This window comes from Eupeodes corollae, chromosome 2 (assembly GCF_945859685.1).
Source record: "Eupeodes corollae chromosome 2, idEupCoro1.1, whole genome shotgun sequence".
Taxonomy (NCBI): domain Eukaryota; kingdom Metazoa; phylum Arthropoda; class Insecta; order Diptera; family Syrphidae; genus Eupeodes; species Eupeodes corollae.
Genome location: NC_079148.1, coordinates 8,532,654 through 8,548,814, shown reverse-complemented (window position 1 = coordinate 8,548,814; position 16,161 = coordinate 8,532,654). Strand labels below are relative to the sequence as shown.

General features: G+C 35.5%; 1 protein-coding gene across 1 annotated transcript in view; it reads right to left on the bottom strand.

Annotated features, from left to right (window-relative positions):
- Positions 1-16,161, bottom strand: part of LOC129944078 (uncharacterized) — an 81,325-nt gene that overhangs the window by 14,331 nt on the left and 50,833 nt on the right. Inside the window, exon 4 of the mRNA XM_056053251.1 lies at positions 2,810-2,950. Within this exon, the coding sequence (XP_055909226.1) occupies positions 2,810-2,950 (141 nt within the window). The remainder of the gene's footprint in view (positions 1-2,809; positions 2,951-16,161) is intronic.

Sequence of the window (16,161 nt, the reverse complement as noted above, 5' to 3'; positions counted from 1 at the left end):
GGCAATGGATTGGACATACCCTTCGAAAAGGTAACGACTGCATTGCAGGCCAAGCAATGCAGTGGAATCCGCTCACACAAGAAGGAAGATCAGCTGGACGACTGAGAAGCACATGGCGCAGGACAGTCGATGCGGAATTAGCGTCACAAGGCAAGAGTTAGAGGGAGCTGAAGCACTTCTCCGGAAACCGTACACGATGGCGCACAGGCGTAGTAGAGGCCCAATGCCTCTTAAGGGGTTCCCAACGGACTTAACAGGTCTGAGGACATAAGTAAGTAAGTAAGTGGTGAGTTAAAGGAATTCTGAATTCAAACGCCATCCCCTGATCGCAGAAGAAATCAAGCCAATATTCAACTCTCTATCTGACCCGGACCGTTTAGAATGCTGCGTTAGAGCCAATACCCAAAACTTCAAGGAGTCTTTCAATGCTACAGTGTAGAGATTGGACGTCACAGCAATTTTATTGTGGAAGTCAAGTAATAGAAATATCCACGTACTGTGTGCATTTCCAATAAGGAGATTATGGGCTTTACTGAGGATTATGAGCATGATGCAAATCAATACCCAAGAAAAATACCGACGGCGAATATCAAGTGGTGTTAGACCCAGCAGTTTACATCTGGTTTCATAAGGAGGCATTTCAATGTTCCAATTTAGTCGGTCAATAATAATTTGCGAAACATTTTTCTGAATTCTTTCAATCCTTAAACACTGAGTTTTATAAAAAGAATTCCAAATTACTGAGCAGTACTCTTGGGAAGATCTTGCACATGCATAAAATAATGACCGAAGAGTAATTGGATCTTAAAACGCTTTTGAGTTGCGAACCACAAACATTAGCATAGTATTTGCTTTAGCAACCACAAAATCAATGTTGGAGTTGAAGTTTAGTTTGTAATCAAATATTACACCTAGGTCCTTCTCCAAGCTTAGTAAGTTGTGTTTTATTTATTTCGTATTCAAAAAAAATAGGACTAAGACTACGAGAGAAAGATAAAGATTAGCAATCAAGGTCACTTTAAAGTAACAGACAATCGTCAAACGATTTGATACAGCGGACAATTTTAATATCATCCACAAACATTAGGCAAAAAGAATTGTTGATAACCGTTGGTATGTCATTGATTAATATCAGGAATAGAAGAGGTCCCAAGTGACTTCCTTGAGGAACACCAGAGGTTACATGAATTACTTCAGAAAATAAATCACTAACGCGGACAAACTGTGTTCTACCTATGAGATAGGACGCAAACCACTTTAAACTATTTGAATGGAATCCGATAGATTCCATCTTTTTTAATAATATAAAATGACCCTATCGAAAGCCTTCAGAAGTCCGTAAAGACTACATCAGTTTGAAAACCATTTTTATAGATTTTTATTTATTTTGTAACAAAAAATAACTAGGTTTGTTGTAGTGGATCTTCCAGCTATACTCGTAAATCCATGCTGAGATGGCGCAATCGTTTATTTAAGAATAAAGGTTAGTTTTTCACAAATTATTTTCTTGAACATTTTGGTAATCGTAGACAATTTACTTATAGGACGGTAATTAGAAACATCCTGTTTAGAGCCAGATTTATGGATAGGAATAATAAAGGAAATTTTCCAATCGTCAAGAAAAAAGCCCTTTTCGAGAGAAACATTGAACAGTAGAGTTAATGGCCCTCAAAGAGCAACAGCATAGTTTTTCAATACAATTGTTGGAATACCATCAGGTCCCGGTTGACTATCATCATTGAGATGCCTTAGAGCTGACTCAACATCTTTGCAGCTTAAGTATAAGCTGCCTATATTAATGGAATTATCACATATAACTGATGAATAATTTGAGGAACATGTTGAGGGGAGTAAACCGATTGAACAAAATTTGTACAGCTAATTCTAGACAAAAAATAAATATTATTGTATAGCGCGACAGTCCGGTGAGAACAAGGGCCTAATGACTTACAAATCATGTATTAGAGTCATGTCAGGAATGCCGAATCCAAACGGCTAATTTAAGAAAGCACTTTTCATGATAAGAATTACTCTTAAAGGATTTGTCAATTCCTTGCAAGAGGCAGTACCCGTTAGAAAATAAACTGTAGGTGGCATAGTGAGAAATTGAATACAAGACCTCCAGCATGACAGTCCTACGCACTACCAGTCCCACCACGAGCACTTCTTTGAATTCTAAATGCTGAAAGGATAATAACGCCCACTGTTCAACTCCTTGCGCGTCGTCGTCTTGAGGATTTTGAAAATCAAAAGAAATTTTAAATTGAGAAAGGGATTGTTTATGGCCCAGGAAACGTATCTAAGATCCTGACGTAAGTCTAATGAACGATGGGAAATTTTTTGTCAAAATGTATTAAAATTTTGTTATAATAATATAATTTTGTTATTTTCAAAAAATTATAATATTTTGTATGTTAGTTTACTATAAGGGAAAAACAAAGTTAGAAGGAAGACGCCATTTTTAATTTTATCAAAACCATCAAACCCGGAAGTTTCTAGATCTCTTCCACAAAAAAACTATGACATTTTTCTTCATTTTCGTCTAATCGAAAAACAAGTTCGACTTAAGAACTATTTTGTGCCTTACTTAAGCCTTAAAAGCCTTACTTAAGCCTTAAAAACACCGTTTTCGGTTGTACATATTTCAAAAACGATATAAGAATTCGGCAGAGCTTAATCCACCTTGATCACATGATGATGGATAAAATGATGACACGAAATACTTAAAAGTTGAATATGGTCACCACATTTATATAAATACCAAATATAAGCATAAAAATAAACTTTTTATCAAATAATGTAAACTCACCTGAAACTATGAACATAATTCCCGAACTAAAATAATAAAGGTTATTTTGATGCGAACACGTTGGCACCAAAAATACGATGAAGCTAATCAATAAAAGGACGCCAGATGCCAAAAAGAATGGACATGATTTTGTGATGGTATCTGCAAAAATTGAAAATTCAAAACGATTTATATACAAATATTTATCTACATTATTATATGACAGTTACTAGTAGTAAAAGTCATTTCTACAATAAGACAATTTAATAATAATAATAATAAAAATAAAAACAAATTTATTGGATCAATGGGTTCGAACGAATTTTGAGAGTCATTCTTATATATTTATGACATGACTAGTGTCATTTCGAATGATATAAAGGAACGGTCTGATGGGTTTTCGTATTCGTATTCGTTTTCGGGCAGACAACAGACAACCAATGGATTCGAAGGATTTATGGTAATATGATATACGCTTGTCAGGGGCGAAGTCGAACATTTTAAGACCACGAAGGCTCACCGGCTTATGCGGGCGCATTTAATTTGAGGCACAAAACTGAATTCACTGAAAAAATGAAAAGATATACACTTTTTTTGTGGATCTTAAAGTTGAATTTGACTCAGTTGATCGAAACGCATTGATGTTCAAGTTGTTTGGATCCGGGATGTCGTTTAAGTTTGGAAGAGTTATTCAGAACTTGTACGCAGACACGAGAGCAGCGGTATGGAATGGAAAGCAGGTATCTGAATGGTTTCAGACGCAGTCGCGAGTAAGACAGTCCTAGCTTGTTCGCACTATTTATAAATGACATTACTAACACATTACCAGGAGGTGTTAGATATGCTAGCGATGTCATTAAAGCCTTATTATTCGCAGATGATATAGGTAGTCTTGCTGGCAAACTCATATCAATCCTTACAGCTTATGATAAATCAACTTTCGGAATACTTTAGACGATGGAGCTTGGTAGTGAATCTGAACAAGTCGAAAGTGATGGTTATCAAGAAAGGTGGAGGAAGGTTAAGCTCAAGTAAACAATGGTACTTCAACAATGAGAAAATATAAAGAGTAAAAGAATACAAATGCTTAGGAGTATATTGTACCCAAAACTTAAGTATGGAAAAACACCTCAACGAAAAACTTCTTAAAGCTAAAACCGCGATTAATATGACATTGAAACAATGTTTCAACAACAAAAGCATTGCGCATAGCAGCAAATATAAAGTGTGGGGAGCAAAAAAATTTGACACTGTGAAAAAACTCCTGAGATTTTATTTAAAACGAACATTCCGCCTTCCTTTATGCACCCCAAACTACATGATCATTTTAGAAACAGGCTTATCCCCACTCTTCATAAAAACGTTGAAGCTGCAAGTCGATTACATTCTGAAAGTACTGAATATGCCCAACAATGGATACAAAGCAAACAGGATGGGTTAAAGAGTGGATTGGGCTAGCAGAAGATACAGGTGTAACTCTAAATCTCAGTGAACAGAGTACATGCAAGTCGTTACTGTAATTAGTCGTCTGGATGACAGTTTTAGAAATGTGTTCACAGAACAAGCATCCAGCTCACTTCATCGGATAATCTATAGCAGGCTGAATGAAAGAAACTACTTCGAGGACATAAATACTGTAGAGCAAATCTCCAACATGTTTCGGCTAAGAGGTGAACTGCTAAACATAAATTACGTTCCACATCGCAAGGATCTTCCACTGCTATGTGATATTTGCAACATGGCTGAGCGAGAGGATATTTTTCATTTTGTCGGAAATTGTCCAGTCCTGAGAGAAACTAGAAGAAATGTACTTGGTAGAGACTATCTATCAGAAAATGAAACTTTAGCTCTCTTAAATAAAGTAGATGTGTCTAAAATGCTAATATATTGCAAAACAGCACTTATTTATAGAAGAAGAATTAGAGATGACAATTTTTAGTTAACTTTAGTTAACTTAATTAATTACAAAACTTTAATACAGTAAAAACTTTGTCAATCTGTCAGACGGCAAAACCATAATCTAAAGATTGGTAATGAAATTGTACAAATAATTGCAAGTAAATAAAAATCTATCTAATCTATCTTTTGGAAAAACATTCAAATATGTCAAATCTTGTCGAACATTTAAATAAGATTAAATCAACAGCACAGGTGAAAAATTTACCAAAAATGTCGAACTTTTGTGGAGAGTTTCATTTATGCGTTCTCAGCACATCCTAAAACGTCCTCCTTATTCGGAGTGATGCAAGAATTTTGTAGGAGAAGTGAAAAGTGGTGAAGTGTGATTTTATAAAAAATACTCGTAAACTGTGATTTTGACATTTTGTTTTTCTTTCATGTTGGTCTTCGCACCTACGGCAATGAATATTGTGAGAGATGTCCATTTTTGAAGCATGCTTTCCTATCAGGTAGTGTCCGGTGCAAATTGCAGTGATTCTGGCTATATCATACTTGGGCCTGCATAAAAGATCGATGGATAAAAGATCATTTCCATCAATGCCAATATGATCTGGAACCCAAATATTGTTAAACGGAGATTGATGTTTAGGGTGGAAACTTCATTCCGACATTGTCAGACCAGCAGTTGAGCTAGTAACTCAACTTGAAATACACTGACACTAAACTCCATCCATGACCCGTCTTGTCTTTTGTAAATATACCATTCTCCCAATCCCCTCTACAGTCCTGTGGGAACTAGGGCCTAAATTTTTTTATTCTTACTGATTTTTAAGGCATTGTTGCAGTTGTCGGTCTCTGTCGCAAAAATACCCTCTAGAATCAGTTCAATAACATTGCCGTGTACATAAAGCTTGGAAAAGTCAACACTTATAGGCTTTTCACACAAAGTCCTAAAATCGGTTATGGCCGAAAACCTACATCGAAAACTCAAGTTTTCCCATACATTTTTGGTAAACCACAATTTTTATATAAAAACCTCTCGAAAACTAAAAGCAATTTAAAATTGAACTAAACAAACAAACTTTTCGAAACATTCAGCGCTCAAATTCATGAAAACAAAACAGCTGATGCCTGCTGTCAAAACAAATATTTCATTTTGAAATAAATTTGGTAAGTTATATGATTCATACAATTTCCTTACAAAATAAGAATTATTGTTTTTTTACAGATTATGGAAGAGAAAAAGAGGAAACTTTGGGGAAACTGGGGAAGCTGCGTGGCAAGCCGAGTGACTATTTGCTGCACTGGCAGTTCTTTTATGATCCAGAGTGTCAAACGCTCTTTGTTAAGTGAAGAACTGGAATTCACTATGGCTACTGACACTATGGCGTGACGACCCCAAGGAGAAGGAAGACTTGATTAAAGTTCGTAATAACGTTTCCAAGGAATGTGTCTTCGAACTCGTCACCACAAATATGTTCGACGCACCTGTCCCAAGAACATCAGTTGAAACTCTTTTTTGAGACGAGCTAGTGTTACGTTAAAATCAATTTGAATGGGTTAAAATTCATTATATTTTCACAAATAATTTGAGAAAAACAAAACTTTTTACTCAATACAAAATTTGAGAACCGGTGTTAAATGAATTTAAATGTCAAATGAAAACGTATTAATGTTGGGTGTGAACGATTTTCGAAAACCGAAAACCCGGTTTTGGGTTTGGTGTGAAAGGTCTATTAATCAATCGATAAAAAATAGGTCATTCAACTGCTGAATACGTTCACAACATCATCTTCAATTAAAGGCCCAGTTTTTACCAAATGCTAATGCATAAGTAAAAAGTAATTCAAGCCTTCTCAAACCCGTTCTTTATTGTTTGTTTTCCAGTTTGGGATCTAGAATGACTCTCAGAAATTTCGCAATGGAAGATAAGGACAGGGATTGAAGTGTGGTTCTTAGTGACATTTAACCCTGGCGTACACTTAGCAATATGAAGTCATAAGGGACTTAAAAGTTAAGCTAGTCGGCAGGTTCAGGCGACATAAGGGACTTAAAAGTAAGGCAAGTTTCTAGTATTTGATTGGCCAGCTGCCAAAAATTTGCCTTCCAATTAACGCAACTTCATTGGAAAGTTCACTGGAAAGTTAGTCAAGAAAAATCTCCCTTAATATTAAGTTAAGTCTACTTCTGTCAAAAAGACAGTTTATTATGTCTTTTCCTTCAACTGAAAGCTGAACTTTGTTGGTTATGATTTATTTATTTCCTGCACAGCTTTATTTAATGTTTTGTGTAAAAAGGTCCCTTGTCAATATGGAAAAGAAATAAGTAAAATTTCTTTACAATACAAAATACAAATCGTAATGGACTTGTAGTTTGCCTTTTGAATGTTTTATAGTCAATAATGTTTTTGTTAGTATTTGTACTATGAACTTAAAATTAAGAAGTAGAGGTTTGCGAAATAAAGTTCGAAATTTGAAATCCATGACACTTGGAAAACTAAATATTTGCCTTGGTGAAAATTCACGTTCAAAGGATGAAGTCTGTAAAAAAATTGTCTTCTTATTGGGGCATTTTTATTAGAAAATTGTCCGGAAAGTTATATTTGATGTTTTTCCTTATGAACTTGAGAATTTTAAATACGTAAAAGACAAAAATATTATTTAAATCAAATTCCATAGGTATAACTGGGAAGATAATTTCAAGACATTAGTTTTTAAATATGATTTGCAGCTATCGTCCGCGGCGGGGTGGTTGCTAGAAGTTGCATATATAGTCAACTTAAAAAGTGTAAGTTTTTACTACTTTGTTTGATAAATCTAGTAAAACGGCGTTCATTGTGGTTTATTCAAAACACATTGGCTTTCAATCCTTCAAGAGCTGATGGTTTGTTGGCATAACAAACCATAGTGTCGCCATTTCTCTATTTTTCCATCTTATTGAAACAAAATGTCATTCATGTCCATAGATACATTTTTGGTAAAAATAAAACAGCCAGAAATCAGCTTGATATCGCTTGCCATTTACCAAACGGTATGCAATTCCTTCGTAATTTTGAATAAAAATAAAGTTTGATGATGCCTTCAGCGTGTAAACCGCACCAACCACTCAGTTTAAATGTTTGTATTCTTGAAGCATTAGTGGTGCATTGAGAATTGTCTTCCCTCCATATGCAGCAATTTTGTTTACTAACAAAGCCAAAGTATTCCACAACTTGGAAGCATTAGTCTGACTTAAGACTATTCATGATAAATTGCCATATTGTATAAGGTTTTCCATGAGCAAGAAAAAAATCAATTCATTCTTGATCTAGATCTGTCAAAACATAAATTTCCCCTGTTTTTGCATTTTTGGTCTGCAGATCTGAATTTTTCGGCAGGTACTAATAAAGTTTTTAAGAAATGTTTTGACTGGGAATTTGACTGCTCTTCCGCACTTTTTAATACAAACACAAACTTAAACTAATACAATGACAAAAAAAATTCTAGTCCTAGTTCATGCGCCCCGAAAAATTTAAAAAAAAATCTGAATTTACCTATACAAAATTCCTGTAATGAAGGAAAATGTCAAACCATTTTGAAATTTACAAAAATGCACTTGACTGCACATAGATTCTCTTATGTCTCCTGAGAGTCTGAGACTTCTCAATTTTAAATGACAGTATTTCCCGTCTTTGGACATTGAAAACCTAAAGCATCTTGCATATGAACTATGAATTGTGAACTATGGATGTCCGCATATTTTGACTTTTCTTTCACATGAACTTTATTTCCATTCGCAGACAGCGACGGATTTTCAATTTATAATAACCCTTTTCAACTAACAAAACCAAGAGTCAACAAACAAAACCAAGAGTTAAAAGAGTGGTATAATTTTGAGGATAAGTTGAGCGCGAACAATTTATTCGTCGCAGTGTGGATGGTATGTGGAACGCGAACAGATTTTGACAGTTCGTAGCGACCTCAGTGAAATTCGTTACTACCAAATAGTTTTTACAAAATGTTCTTATTTTAGAGAACAAAACATACATTTTATTATCCTAACATAAGTGCCAATTAATTTCTTATAATTTAAGTAAATGTGTTTTTGTATGAAATTGACTTTTTAAAATGTCTTAAATCACGTTTGTTCGTCCATTTGTTATTCGCTCTCATGTGTAAGGCCCTTAAATAATGTTCGCGAATTTCCCACGGTATTAATCGGACCTAATTGGTATTGGGAACAAATGTCCATGGGAAATTTGGTTGTCATTGCTTTGGATTAGTGTTCAGGAAAAAATTATTTTAAAAAAGATTCAACAAACCAGAAAATTGAAGTTGATAAATGTTCATTAAAACCCTTTTTGACATTTATTTAAAATTTTAATTCAAATGATGTTTGCTTAATTTTTAAATTTGGAGTCTTTATGTTTTCAAAGTGTAACAGATTTCATACAAATTTCTCGACATTGCTGTCAAAGTTCTGAGAATAAAATTTCAATATTTCAAGTATTCAGATTTTTAAGTAGATATATGTATGTGTCCATCGCACAATTAATAAAGGGAGAAAAGAAATAAAACGGAACTTTAAACGAGAATGAACATAGTAGTTCTCCTGCTCTGTCAAACCGATTGAGAACATTCTCACAAATCTTTGAAATATAAACTGGTCAAATTTTTTGACATCTATGCATGTACTATTTTGTTCCAAATGTAACTTGAAGTTTTGAAGTCATTAGCATAATTCGATACAAAAAATCAATTCCAAAACATTTTGAAAATATTTCTAAAACGAGAAGTTTGTTTTCTCTAATTTCGAAATTTGCTACTCTCCAAACGTCACTTGTAATTAACCTTATTTTGTATTAAAGAACAAATCCAGCCTCGTAGTATAAGAGAGAACAATTCCAAACATTTGCAGACATTTATCATATCGAACTCGGCTAGATGGAGTTTTGAGTAAACAGTTTATAGACTTTTGCATACATGCAGAGCTTAAGTTTTGTAAGTTGTATCATCTGATTTATGTTTCCCCAAGTTCCACGAGTGTCGTGTCGTGTATATTATATGAGTATCGTCTTTGTCCGGAGAGTTTCCTTATTTATTACTCAACCTCCCTTCCCGGGAGGAAGATTGGTAAGGCAAGTAAGTGGGTGCGATGTCCTTTTCACTATCAGACTCTCTGTTGTTTCTCCTTTCTGTCAACTTAAGGGCTCGCAACGATTACCAGAAGTCTAGATTCTGGGAATGGCAATTTGAAAATAGAAATTAGCTGCAGAGTGATATAGTGTGCTATAGTTTGCAGTTTGGGCAGAACTAGAAGATATACTATATGCAAAGGGTGTTTTTTAAGGTTTATACATTTTGAAATGGAATAAAACTTATCTTCTGTCATAAGATTTTAATAAGATTTCTGGCATAGACTCTGACGTAGCCTAATCTTTAAGCCCAATTTTCTATGGCTTTTTCCAACATTTGTATCTTATTGGTGTAGAGTAGCAACCATCACTTTTTCCCATAGTAAATCGGCTTGGTGTTAAATCGCACTATCCTGGAGACCAATTTGAGGGTCCGTCACGTCAAACTGTGTTAATAAGTTAATAAACGTTTCCTTTAATAAATCAACGAGCACAGTTCCGCCATCTTGTTGAAACCAGAGCTGATGCAAAACAAATAGTCAATTTTTGTGGGTATGTAACAGTGTTTAAACATAAACTTGAGAATTGTCATCACATCAAATATGACAGTTTACTTTTTTGACGTTTTCGTTTTACACATAAAGTATTTCTAACAGAATCATTATTATCAAAATATATTTACACAATTTGAAAGTGTTCTTTTGGCTTCAGTCAATTCATTCTAAAATGTCAAACCAAAATAAAAGTAAATCACTTGACAGCTGTCAAAACGGCCACCCTAGTTAAAATAGTGTTGCCAACTTAAAGTTGTATTTATCTTCAAAGAAAAAAAGCACCCGTTACATGTGAGGACATAAGGAGGAGCTGGTTAATGGTTAACTTCATCTCGTCTAACTTCTGGCTTGTCAGAGGATTCGGAATGAGGGAGTGAGGAGATAAATTACGTTGTGGCAGTGTGGTGAGGTTTAGTCACTTTTGGTTGTTTAGCTGGTGGCACACAAGATGAATGAATGTCGTCGTCGCTTAATGTGCCATTCACACACAACAACCAACGCAGCAGCTCACAGAGCCCATTTAGCTAGTCTTTAACCCATAAAGAGGATGAATTTAACTGCATGAATGGCAAGAGACGTCACAGACGTGAGTCGAGTCGAGTTCGAGTCGGAACCCTAAGCACATTATTCACTTTTTCTTGGGTACTCTATTGGTTGGCAGAATCTATAAAGCAGTGCGTTTTCTAAGCTTATTTTTTTTCTCTCCAAGTAGCACCATTTTATGCCCCAAGCAGGAACAAGGATGAGATTCCTGGCTGACGTCAACCGACGACGATGTCGACAACGCTGAAGAACACTGTTTTATCATCAGAGCAGTGACAGCGTCTGTCGTATTTTGTATATAGTTTTGGTGGTTAAGTGCGGAGCTTTGTTTGATGCACAATGTCTTCCTCGTTTTCACATGTTTCGTCTTCAGTCTTCAGTTTTGTCTTGAGTTTTGAAGAGTTTTATTTTTTATTTTTGGGGTTAAGGTGACGCTGATGGAGGAGATAGCTGCGGTGGTGGTAAGACACTTTGGTTCGTTATTGTGATGTGATATGTGACAAAGAAGAACTTGAGAGTGGACTTTTAAGTGAGTTTTTATTATGCTTTTATTTCTCTTGAAAAGCCTCCATCGACTTATCATCGTCGTTTTGCCTCCAGACTGAGTTATTTCTTCCCGGGAATAATATTCTTTTGAAGAAATAAAAATACATAAATTGCCTGCTCCAACATCTGTCATCGAGTGATAAATCACAACATCACCCTCGCTCCATGTGTCAGAAGTTCAGGTGATAAAGGTTTTCTTAAGTCTGTAACCTCAACCTCGCCTTTGGAATATAGACAAAGTGTAGGACATATACATACATCCATCAGGGAGGGTTGTTCATGGAGGGAAGAAAAAAAGAAAAGAACTCATTATTCTAATTTTGGCATATAAATTAGCGATGCGGATGAATTTAATAATCAAACGAGTGCGTTGTATATGATGTTAGAATACACATAATTCAATGCCCAAAACGAGTCAAAGAGCGACGAGCAGGTTCGACGAACGAACGAATGAACGATTTAATTAAATTCCTCACAGAAAATTGGTGAAATCTTGTAGTTTGCCTCCATCGCATATCAAACCAATAAATATTTCATTGTGGTATGTAGAATTTCAAATACTGGAGTTTTTGGGGGTTCAGTTCAACACAATTTGTGTTGTGTCTATATTTCGACGAGAAGGCATTTTTTGTCGTGCTTCTCACTTTTCCCATTGTCGTTTCTTTTTTTTTGATGAATCAAGGACTTTTTTTATTTTCGAAATATTATTTAGAATTTTTTTAAGAAAGTACATTTATAAACGGTGTTTGTTGTATCCATAGGCTGAGTGGAATAATTATTGCAAACATATTCTAGTGAATTCAATACTTTATTAATAATTAAGTTAAGTTTTAATTCAATAGTTGAATTAAGTTAAGGGTAGATAAATTATATGAGATCGTACAATTCAATATCAATTATATATTTTATAGCGACTTGCTTGAAGAGCGAATGAAGCAAGAATGAAATAAAAAGAATGCGCTGGATAATGAAATGGCACAGAGTTGTCAAAATGACTTATAGGCCTGTTCGGCAATCTGACCGGTTTCAGTTCTGAGTAGGTTTGTTTTTTAATATGTGACAGTGTTCTTTTGTGTTTTTTTTTTTCTTTTAACAATATCACTATTAAATCCATTAATAGTGCCGCCATCATCGGTTAATCAGGTTGAAAGATCTGCCATTCCATTCAGCCTTCGCCTGAAGTTTACGAGTTCAGCCATAGGAATTCAATGCATGCTATCACAATGTAGCTTTGACCTCACGTTTTGTTTGACAATCGTAAGGAAAGGAACGTAATGTGACTCCAAACGGAAGCTCTAGTTCAATTTTCTGAACATTTTTGTCGTCTGACATTCAACTTTTGAAATTTCAGTGTGCGTGAAGTTCATAGTGTACTTCGTCCATATTACGAAGACAATTCTTAATACTTTAACTATACCACTATTAAATCCATTAATAATGGCGCTATCATTGGTAAATCCATTAATGGTAAATAGGTATTGAAGAGCACTATCGAACAGATTGATTACATTTGGTTGCAAGAAAATGGCGTCACTTATCATACAGCCATTTGAAAACATTAACTTGAAAGTTAAAACTGCCGTCGAGGCAAAAATCTTAGTGGTCCCATTAGTTACGAGGAACTGATAAATCCTCTGACTCCTGAAAAAATATCTGACATAAGATATGTGCTCTGAGCAAATGCTCTGAAGCGTGTTTGAGAGTTGTAAGGCTAGAACTTAGTTTTGGCGAAGACTATAGTTGAATATGTCAGAATAGCTCTTTTCCTCAAAATATTCTCTGACATTTGGAATATATCTTTATATAAATTTCCCTCCACTGAAAATCGAATGTAATGACAGCCAAATTTCCCCGGGAAATTTGTTTTCGATACCAAATAATTCCAAAAGAAACTATTGAGTATCATTTTTGTTCTCCATGCTTGTCTTAAGGGATTTCCCTAAGAGGAATTTGAGGAAAATTTAAGATTTATATCAAGGAACAAAAATACTAGTAAATCGACTAGAAAATAAGAAATTGTTGGAAACACAAAGACTGAATGAAATCCGGTATCATTCTTCCCCACAAAAAGTCACTTAGTTAGAAGCTGCTCATCACCAGCGCAAAGATAAATCAGACAGTGTTTAAAACCTTTTTAAAGTCTGTTACGTTAAGTTAAAAAATAAATTGGTCCAAGAATAAATTCCTGCCGCATTCCACTTAGGTAGGTAGTTTGGAGTGGCTGTCCAGATATCATTGACGTAGACCTCAAGGGTCCATTGTGATACCACTAATGAGGTTACTCATGGGAGAGTAATGAATTTAAACAAACCATTTTGTACTTTTAATAAAGTTAGAGAGACGTTTTGTGTCAATCGTTGCCAGTTCACTGGTGTTATCGAAGAAGGGATTACCGAGGAAGTTATTCCTTCTAATGGAGAGTGCTGGATATGTACATAGAAGGTGTTGGACCGTTTCCTCTTCGTCCATGCAGCTTCTACAGAAGTCATTTGTGTAGACCCCTAGCCTCAGAGCGTGTCTTCCTATGAGGCAGTGTCCCGTTATTACTCCAATTGTAGAGCTTATACTTTGTCTGCTCAGTGATATCAAGCCTTTTGACCGTTTTAAGTCAAAACTTGGCCATATTTGCTTGGTTGCTAGGCAGGTGGTAATTTGTGACCATCTAGCATTTGTTGTTTCTAGAGCATATTGCTTGAGAAGATATTTGCATGTAGCAAGTGGTGTTCCTAAGTTATGTTTTTGTCTAACATGAGGCAGAAGTGTTCCGTTTTTGGCGAGCTCATCGGCTTTACGATTTCCCGGAATGTCTCTGTGGCCCGGCACCCAAATGAGGTGAATGTTAAACTGTTCCGTCATCTCGTTCAGAGATGATTGACAATCGTGGACTGTTTGAGCGGCTTGGCTGTCTGAGAAGATTCGTATATCCTTACGTTTTCTTTGAGCCAGGATAGCTTCTTTAATCGCCATTAATTCGGCCTGGAATACACTACATTGAGTGGGAAGTCTATAGGATAGACTGAGATTCAGTTCTTCTAAATAGATACCACTTCCAACTCCGTGATCGGTCTTTAAACTGTCAGTATAGAAGTGTACCGCATCGTCTTCCAGGGGCCTCTCTTCTTCCCAGGAGGATCTTGAAGGGATGGACACATGAAAGCTTTTACCGAATACCATTTTTGGGGTGGTATAGTCTAAGCGATCTGGGATAGATCTGAAACTGTCTAGAATAGTAGTATGTCCAGTATTGTTACTGGTCCATTGAGAGGTGGCTCTAAGCCTTACACATGAGTTGGCAGCCACCTTTTTGTAGAAGATGTCAAGTGGTGTTAGGTTTAAAAGCACTTCCAGTGCTGCGGTTGGTGTTGAGCGAAGTGCTCCTGTGATGCACATACCTGCTGACCGCTGGACTTTGATGAGCTTATTCCACTTAAAACAAGGAAAAAGATTAACTAATAAATTGCTTGAATGTATATGTTTGGGGGCCTGCTTTATATTTTGAATCACTTCCACAACTTTTTTATTTATAAAGTACAGGCACTCCAAGGGTATATTAATACCCTTAACACATTTACGGTTAAACACAGTGCGAGTATTAGGAAAATAGGGAAGGATGAAAGAGGAGATACCGGTGTATATTGGTCTTAAAATTTTGAATATTGAAATGGGAGGGGAATACAGAGTTGGATAAAGCATTCCACAATTTCAATGAGTGGTTAAAAAAAAAGAATAACGCAAAGAAAAACAATTATTTTATAATTTTTGAAAATCTTCAGTTGACCGATTTTCCTTTTAACTTTTATTTATGTAATTAAATGTGGCTGTCCGTTATGGAGAAGGACACACGTAGGCCAGTTTAATGGCCCATTATGATAACACAGGAATCTTAAGGTTTTTTTTCCTAAGCTCAATGAAACCAGTTAGAGTCCCTAGCTAAAAGTGAGAGACTGAGTATGTTAATATGATTGAAATCAAGGTGATCAATAAAATTGAAATGAAATTGATATCAAAATGATATCGAAATACAACGAGTCTCCAAGTCTTATTGATTAAAGTGGGCGCCAGGAAACTTTTTACTGGAAGTTTACCAAAACCAGAAGATGAAAAATTAGTCTTCAAACAGAGTTATGAAATAAAAGAGTGGTTTTATTTTCCAGATGGGAAATTAAAATTATCTTTTATTGCCTGGAAAACCTTGGCCGAAGCCGGGATTAAAACCAGGATCTTTTGTAACAACGAAATTACAAATAGAGATTTTGAGAAAAAAATGTATGAAGAATATCAAGTATGAAAATTATTAATTTTTTAACAAATTGGGAAAAAAAAAATCACTCCAAGAAAATTTTCGACAAAAGACAAAGAAATCAAACGGTTAAACACTTCCTGTAGTACCGGGAAACAGACTTTTGATGCGAAGGTCACTATACTTAGCTTCTTTTGACTTTCTCCAACAGCTACCGTAGTCCTTCCTCAACAACTTTCCTCACAGCAGAACAAAATCTTCAATTCACTGAAACTTAAAAAACTATCGTACAAAAATTACGTCTTTTTCAAAAAAAAATCCTTTACACAATTTTCGGTAATCTTCTAATCGCTTTGGACGCAATCCAAAAAGTAGACATCATCATGGCGAGCTTGACCCTTCCGGCTACTTGCTCTCACGCAATCCTCTCGGATCTCTTGCGTGGTGATCGATCTGTCTCGGTCCCGCAACTTCCTCC